Genomic DNA, 9,021 nt, shown 5'->3' on the forward strand with positions numbered 1-9,021 from the left:
AGAGGACGAGACGGTCCCAGAGCCAGCACACCAGCTCCAGACAGCAGTACTCACAACTCTACTGCTGCTATAGCTGACATCACAACAACAGCATGTCTTAGTGAACTAGAAAGTAAGCAGAATATCCGTGGGCAAGTTATTTTACGCTACCTGACACACAAATGAAGGCTGGAACGGCTGGAATAGTGTTGTTTCCTATTTCCAGTGCTTTTCTGTTGCATTTCCACTCTGTCATGTTTGGTGAAGTCTGGTGTATTTTTTAAATAATAATAAAATGCTGTTAGTGTACTTTTAATGATTTGGGGTTGAGACAAAAGCTGAATTAGTCTAATGGGAAAAATGCAGTCATTACTGAGTCTTTCAGTAATGTGGGCTCCCTATTAAGTGCTTTTAACACACATTCACTGGCCTCTCCACGCTGTGTTTTGATGATGTTAACGAGTGGTCATGCACGATTACATATACAAGGGTCTTGGGGAGGCTGCTGATGAGAGCAAAGAAAGGCTTTAATGGAACACTTGTCTACTCTGCTCATCTGCGCAAATCACACATTGGTGAAGTTTGCGTCGTAATGAGACAAATCACATCAGTGTAATCATGTTTAATCTCATTTTTCTGTCTCCCTTCAACTTAGCCTGTTTGATGAGTCTGCACTTAGGATTGGCTTGATTAAATGACCGCAGCTCCTGAGACTCAAACAGCTGATTACACATACATGCTATTCGTAGGTCACAAATAATCACTGTTTTTTCACAAATAAAGTACAAAAGAAAGGGTTAAGATCTAAATGGCAGTAAATTATTCAGGACTGAAACAACATCTAATGACTACAAATATGGAAACACTGTACTTGACTGGCTTCATTTTATATATTCAGATTAATTATATGTGAGATATTTCACTGGTCACTTTAACATTTACTGTAGTATAGCTTTTTATGTGAAGATATACACTCAGTTGCCAGTTTATTAGGTCTACCTAGCTAAAACTAATGCAGTCTAACAGCCCTGCAATAAACCATAACTGATGAATAATAAGGGAGGTGTTGGTTCAACTTCATTGTAATTTTGGAGGCTATAATTTGTGCTGTGGGTGAACTTTTGTTATACTGAGATATGTTTTTAATATTTTAGTCTACCCTCACCGATATAAACAATGGCCAAAACATTACAAACATCTTTAGACGATAAAATAGTATCTGTCTTTATTCGAGCTTCTAAGCAGAGGCCTGCAGATATGAGAAAAAACATTTGGCAGTGGTTAAAGTAACTAAGTGTATTTGCTCAAATACTGCACAGTTTTGACATACTTTTTCTTTACTCGGGTACTACCATATTATGCAACTTGTACTTTTATTCTGACATTTGAGAGGGGAATACTGTATTATTTACAGCACTAAATTTATTTGAGCTACTAGTTACTACTCAGATTAAGGTTTTGCAGGTTTTGTTAGGTTTTGTTAGTACTGTATTCAAAGTTGTTAAAATGATCTCAACCACTGCCAGTTATATGAGTACCTCTTTCAAGTCAATGCATCAGTACTGAAAATCCTAAAATAGAAAAATACAACACTTACAGGAGTCATTCTGCACCATGAGTACTTTTGATACATTAGGTAGATTTTGTTGCTCATACTTCCACCACTGAAACTGGGCCATTTAGAAACATGTCAATGCGGTTGAAGGAAAATATGAGAAATGCTAGATTATTATTTTATTGTGATAAGCAGAATATATATGGATGCTTGTACTGAACGTAAAATAAATGCATATCCGCACACTAATAAGTTTACAGCACATAATTGAAATTGAAAAAATAACAGCCTCTTCTTTAGGTTAAATCAGGCATGTCTAAAACATGTTCCTCACCCATAACTCCTAGACACATCATTAAAACAGAACTAAATGTTATCATACGAGTTTGAGGATTTGTATTTTAATGATTTGTTAAAATGCTCATTCAATCAGCGCTGTCATTTCAATACTGTTGGTTAGTTATGCATTTTTTAACTGAGAACAGGCTGTAATGGCCTTAATAAGATGTGCTGTCACACTGCATAAGAAGCTGATCTGAGATGGCTGAAGCCTCATCATCTACTGCATGCTTGGTAAGAGTGTGTCGGCTACTTGTAACATAGATACTTTACAACATAGTGTTTAGGAGACGCTGCAGGATAAACTGTCAAAAGCCAATGATGATATATGAAAACTTGGTATGAACTGAATATGGTATTTTACATTGCACTGCAATCTGTTTCAACAGTTACTGTTAATATTTGGTCTTAGTCTCTTTCTGTGGGCTGCCTTCGTCGCCTTCGCCCTCAAAAAGTTCAGGAGTAAAAAAGACAGTCTGGTCTTCTTCATCTTCATCTTCCTCTTGACTGTCTGCTGAGTGTGGTTCCCTTTCACAGCTGGGAGGTGTTACTGGAGAAAGCTTTGGAGCCAGACTATGTGGTTCCACTTTGATTTCAGTGGAAGGGTCTCCAGCCCCTTGTTTAAGACAAGCCGCATCAGTCTTCTGTTGCGTGGAGGAGATGCGCTGTTTCTTCTGGTGCTCAGAATGATTAGCCATTTCCGTTAGTTGTTTTCCATTAGTTGTTTTTCTGGAGGTGAAAATATGGTACATAGGCTTCTTGGAGGAGGGGGTTTGCACAAGGGGCTTTGTTGGAGGACTGTGGATCGTCTTCAAGTATTCTGCATCAAGAAAACAAAATATTCAAAACTACTTTACAGAGGATATTTATTAACCTTATCCTAGCATTTGACTGCAGTCTGACAGAGTTAACTGAGCAAACACATCACAAAAAAAGCATTTAAAAAATGAGACTTCAACGCAGACTACCATGGCTGCCAAGGCTATTCTAAAAGAAAGATAAATGTGGGCTTACGCTCAATATAGCCCAAACAAAGGTCATTGGGATTTAATTAAAAGCAACAGTCCAACATCTGCTCATCAGCTCGCTCCAGCGCCACTCAGGCACGCAAAAGACCTTACAGTAATGAGGCAAGCCACTCAACTGATCCCTTGCCCCCCCCCCACCACCACACACTTCTACCCCCAACTATAAGGGGCGGGGGCCTGGGGGTGGTGTGGGGGGAGGTGCTACTGCCATGCTACCACCCCTATCCACCACACTGAATTCAACTGGGCAAACAGATAAACCATGTAGGGAGACAATGGGTGCTCGCAATGTGAAAACATGTCACCTCAGGCTATTATCTCAGGGTGATGTCATGCTCAGACATCCTTGAGCACAAAAATGGCACACAACTTTTTATTGCTGTCTATTAAAAACAGCAGCTTTATTCACTTTAGACTAACTGGGACATCCTTATAACATCACTATTATGAGTTGACAGAATGAAAGCCCACACTAGAATTGACATATTAAGTCTTAGTAGTTCTAGTGTCACTGTTGGTCCCCGGGCATTTCTGATACTTTAACTCTTTGTGTTAATGTTGCCCCCAACTATAGCACAAAAAAGACACATGGACCCCCACAACCATTTTTTGAGAATGAGGATTCTCTCAAAACTTCAACTTAGCTGACCTTTTTCCTGTTCAGCTTTCAACTGCTTATGTGAAAAAGCAGAGAAGGTCGAGGGGCTTGTGTCCTGCTGGGCTTCAGGCGGTTTGACACATGAGCCCGGTGTCCATGGTTCGGAGGCCTTTGGCAGATCCTCTCTCTCTACAGTTTCTGGTAAGTGAGTGATGACAGATGAAAGATGGGCCGCCTCCACCTTCTGTTGCACCTGACAGAATGCTACCAGAGACTTCATTGCATTGGTAAAGGTGTCATGATGCTGGACGAGCTGGCGGACCCATTTAGAAAGACCTGTGTTTCCACAGACACACACATCAGAAACAAACACTACCAACAATCTTACGGTGGATAGCTATTGCCATCTAGTGTTCAAGTTTATAGGCTTTGCAGTTTTACAAATAAATATTGAGCACCTGTGATGTACTTATTGGGATTATTCCTGTAACGGTCATCTACTAGAATAAGGGCACCCCAGTCATTCCTGTGGCGGATGCACCTGTAAAATAAAGTTTGAAGGTTTAAGTATAAAAGACAGAGAGAACAAAAGTAAATCTTCCAAAACACTCTAGCTGTAGTGGGCAGATTTACCTCCCCAGGGCCTGGTTTAGAGCTCTGTAGGCCTGAATCTCGTACCACTGATGGCCTCGGAGAAGACCTCTGGACTTGCAGTGCTGATCATTGTACTTCATCTTCAGTTCCACCTGAAACCACAGGGCAGTATATTAAAAGACGGGATAGTCTATTGGCTGCATGCCCATCAAACTTAAAACAACTGGCACAACTGTTTCCAGTACACAGTTCTGGTTTTTCTGGTCAGGTGACTTATAATAGGTACACATTACAGCAAAGATTCACTTTTAAAAGTAAAAATTTAGAGAATAATGCTTACATAATATTTTGATGAATAGTTATATCACATGTTTTAATTTTGATAAACTTGCTTAAATTTACACTGGTCTGCTCTTAACTGTGTGTGTGTTCTGAAAGTTAGACATTTAAAGTAAAAAAAAGTCATAGGAGGAGTTAATATCAAAAGACTTTGGTAAAGATTAGAAGGGTAAAAATGTGTCACAAACGCTGCGATAACATTTTGCCAACTCTTAGTGTTGTTTGAGAGCTCTTCATTTTTGTGATAAAGCTTTATTTACAAAACATTTCTAAGACTAACAGAAATGTTAAAATCTGTTTTCTCCTTGCTCCTCTGGTTCTGGACTAAAAAGGTAAATGGGAACAGCAGTTAAAAGTCTATTTCAGCAATTACTCCAATTTGTTGTTTAGAAAGTGATCCCAAGAAAACAAACAACTATGAAGTCATCGTTACAGATACCAATACATTGTCAGACATCTGACGTATTAAAATGAATCCCAGGACATCCCGGTGGACATGTCTTGGTTTGGTTCTGCCCCGACCTTTGTTGTAAGTCACCTCCCTTGCCCTGCTTCTCTCCAGTCCATCTCTCTATTGTACGCTATAACATAGCATACAATACGCAAAACATAGTTTAAAAAAATAAGTTACTGGCTACCAAACAACTGCTGAAAAAAAAAGTTAGCCGTAACTGTGGCACTTGGCACAAGAGGGTTTCATGCGTGTCTAATGATGGATAATTAATTGAATCCATCTTGGATATGAAGTGGAAAACCATGTGGTGGATGATGGATCTAGGGCAAACTAAACCCCAAGCAACTAGTACTCAGGACCTGGAGGGGTCGGGCATTACCTGCCCTTGTAGACAGATGTGTTCTGAAAGGGGAACAGAGGGGCTAAAGAGAGGCCATGACAGAGTAGAGTGGAGGTAGGAGGGGGCCGACAAGGTGGTCTAGGTGACATGAAGCATCCCTGCACAAAAATGCCAGGAAAGCATCCATCCCTTTGAATCTGTTGCTGCTGATTTTAGCGCTAACCTTTCAGAATTGACAAGTGAAAAGTTCAGCTGGCGTCTGACGGGATGCCATGCAGGGCAGGCTGCTGAACGAGGCTTTAACTGCTTTTGACAGGTACCGTGTGTTCGCCCTGAGCAACCAAACACGGGGCTGTGGCAGGTACAGCCTGCTCCCTCATGTGCATCACGCAATGCCACTGTGGCCTGTCTGGGCTTGTGTACATAAACAAATAAGCGGAGTCACAGGAAATCCTAAATGTCGCCCCAAAGTTGGACTATGACTAATAACACCTCACCTAAGCAGCATGCAAACAACTGACAACCACGATGTATGATGTAGGCCTATGCTTGTCTGGAGATTTAAAATCACAGGTTTCATCTGTGAAAATACAATAGCAGTGCAGGCTGCCAATGGGAGTCAACTCATAAAGCCATGTCACAGGAAGTCTTGTTAACGCTGCTGGCTTCATGGTGAGATGTTTGCCAATGTATGAGACACCAGAGCAGTTAAAGAATCTACTCCTAAACACACAGCTACAACAGAAAGGCCAAGTAGCCCCGAGCTGGCGGTGTCATCTAAATCCAATCACAGTCCATTTCAGCGTTCGAGCCATCACATCCCTGGTCTGTACCATGTCATCGTCCAATCGAACATGACAGGTTGCATATGTGAAAAAGCCAATTCTGGCTGCTAGCAAATCTTGTAAATGTGCAAGAAACCACAAGCTAGAAGGGATTAGTTAAAATGTCAGGAGATCACTCGCTTGCTTTGGCCTCGTCCTCTACAGCTACCTGTTCATCCCCATAAACATATATTTGACCACTAGGCATGATTCGCAGCTGAACGCATTTGTTTGAGCTACATTTTACACAGGGTGTGTGTGTGTGCACGTCAGCGTCAGTGTGCACGCCCCTGGCAGTCCGAGACATCTTGTGCCTGTCACTGAGATTGCTAAGCGCCTCATCTGTCACATAAGGCTGAGCTGACAGCTGAGTGGCTCGTCTTCAACACAGTGTCCAAGTGTGTGTGTGTGTGTGTGTACACACTCTCACAAGGGCATCGGACTATCACACTCCCTTCCGACATGCTCATGGATCAGCTCACACCAAGGCTACACGCAGAATCCTAATTACTGTGGTGCGGTCTCACCTATAGTTTTTCTCAACCAAGTCAAGTTTGCTCACCATACATGGTATTCGATCTGATCGAACTATAATGTCAACATGATAAAACAGTCAGACAACAATGTGAAGAAAGCTGAATGAGTACTGTTTTTTTATTTGGTCTTTGTCTTTAGATGGACTGAAGCCCATTTAGACTCAGTCTTTGTTCTGACTCGACCCCCAGTGCTCTTGACTACCTTGTTATCAAACCTCAACAAATCTTCAAGTTCATGTAAGGCTGGTTGTGTTCAGACAGCGTTTACCACCGAGGCTCATTTTGTAAATGAAAAAAAGTGAGGTTTATATCTCTGAATAAGGTCTTGTTCTTGGTCTAAGTATTGTTTTGGAATCTTTGTTGAAAAGTTATGTTGTACCCGCAACAGTATAATAGTATCAAAACAACTGTAAACAGTCCCCAGCCATAGTAATGAACTGTGTGACAATATTTACATTTTGGTAAAGGGTAAAGAAAGGGTTGAGCATGCATCAACAAAAAATGATGTCGACTAAGACGTCTTTCTAAAGTGGTGATACATAGCTTTCCTTCAGTAGTTGATGAAGCCAAATGAACAGTGTCTTGAGTGTGCCTGGAGCATCCATCATCCCCTCTTCTTGATGATTTCCATGAACTCTTCAACATTCCTCCAAAATCCCCTTTCTCCATCCATTTCACATGCCCATAGGCCTTAGCTCTCGTGATTGTCTTTAATAAAAGGGCAGCAGCAAGAGTTTGGCTGAGCCCGTCATTAAACGGAGAGAGATGCCTTATCAGTTGTAAGTGTCTTTTTATTGCTTGTTAAAGCCACTTATTGTTTGACTCACTCACGCAGGATGTGACTGTTCACTGTAAAACACTCCATTGGAAAAACTCAACATAAATGTAATACTACCTTTGGCAGGGCTTTCTCTGCAGAGGACTTTTCAAGTTCAACCTTTGATCTTTGTCACAATAACAACACAACAGGCCAGTAAAATGCCATGCTATGTGCTTACACTGTAGAGTCTACGAGTTATGCCTGTCTGGGAATGCTGGCCATGCAGGCATCTAAAGTGCTGCAGCAGTTTAAATGGAGAGAAGCTTGGCTTACACCTCTTATCCTAGCAATGGGGTGCTGCCATGTGAGTGTGGGACAGAATGAATGAATTAATATGTCTGGGTCCATGTGTGCTATTAAGAGAATGTGTACATGTTAGCACTAGTGCATGGAAGTGACAATGTAAGAACATGTCACGCATGTGTATGTGTGCTTGAGTGCACTAAGGGAAGCAGTTTCAGTGTGAGACATATGGTGTAAATATGATAAGGTGTTAATAGGAAGCATTCATGCAGGTAAAAATGTGTTTAAAGAAAAGGAAACACTCACACATTAGCACTGTTAAAATTAGATGCAATATAGCCTTTTGGTGTTTTGAAAACAACAGAGTTTCCCGTTGCATAATGTAGCTGAAAAAGCAAAAGCAGCAAATGGCTTCATCAGTCATTATCAGGATGGGAATGTGTGAGGAAAAACTTATTGCACAAGTAGAGGGTGCACAAGCAGCACCGCTGGCCAGCACACTGACCTCTAAGCAACTTCCTTGATGTGCGGAAAACCTGGTAATGTACTCCTGTGAAAGCAGCACTCCCTTAGGTCTTATGGTGCGGGGTTCCAAACTGAAGAATTGGTGGCATTAGTGCCAAATACTTTATCAGTTATAGTTGGCACTCAAAAATGTGCCACAACATACCACACATTTACCATTGTAAGCCTGAAAGTAGTGTTTAAAGCATCATAACTAATCATAAAGAATCGCAGCAGCATTATAAAGCACTATTGTTTGCGGGCATGTTTTTACTATTTGTACTAGCTTGTTTCTAATTTCACCGTTTTAATTATAGCCTACTTCATTCTCAACATTATTCAAGTGTTCACTCACTTATTGAATCTGACTCCTTTCCGTTTCACTTCTCTTTTCCCCACACTCACAGACCTACCTACAGGGACCTGACCAGGGACGATGGATGTAAATTCGCTGCTAGCTAACTCTGGTGAAATTATTTTAATTGTGCAGTGTCACAGTCAATAATAAACAAAAAAATAAATAATGAAGTGGTTACACCATTGCATGTGCATTGCCAATGCATTTCTGTCTTTCTGTCCATCTGAGCCCATTATCTCTCTGACAGTGCTGCAGCAGTATCTGTGCTGGTTTAGCACGCTATGAGGGCAAGCTGCATGACTTTCATTAGTGTTATTGTCCCTATACTCCCAGCGGTGTAATGGATTAGCTCAAAGACCTTTACAGCCCCAGGGCTTCTCTTGGGGTCACACTGCCTTTGCCACTGAAAGAGGATATAATATGAAGAGGAAAAGATGACTACAGAAATGAAAAAAAGGTAGAACAAGCAAAGCTCATGATGAAAAGAAGAAATGGGGGGGGGGGGGGGGG

The 9,021-nt window shown here is 41.3% G+C and overlaps 1 protein-coding gene across 3 annotated transcripts in view; it reads right to left on the bottom strand.

The window, feature by feature from the left end:
- Nucleotides 1–1,698: 1,698 nt before the first annotated feature.
- Nucleotides 1,699–9,021, bottom strand: part of brip1 (BRCA1 interacting helicase 1) — a 41,187-nt gene continuing 33,864 nt past the window's right edge. For all 3 annotated transcript variants that reach the window (XM_046074528.1, XM_046074527.1, XM_046074526.1), the window contains 4 exons: nt 4,133–4,245; nt 3,958–4,040; nt 3,551–3,835; nt 1,699–2,693 (listed from right to left, as the gene is read on the bottom strand). In XM_046074528.1, the coding sequence (XP_045930484.1) occupies nt 2,269–2,693; nt 3,551–3,835; nt 3,958–4,040; nt 4,133–4,245 (906 nt within the window). In that variant the 3' untranslated portion in view covers nt 1,699–2,268. The remainder of the gene's footprint in view (nt 2,694–3,550; nt 3,836–3,957; nt 4,041–4,132; nt 4,246–9,021) is intronic.

Source organism: Micropterus dolomieu, linkage group LG17 (genome assembly GCF_021292245.1).
Source record: "Micropterus dolomieu isolate WLL.071019.BEF.003 ecotype Adirondacks linkage group LG17, ASM2129224v1, whole genome shotgun sequence".
In the NCBI taxonomy this organism is placed as follows: Eukaryota; Metazoa; Chordata; class Actinopteri; order Centrarchiformes; family Centrarchidae; genus Micropterus; species Micropterus dolomieu.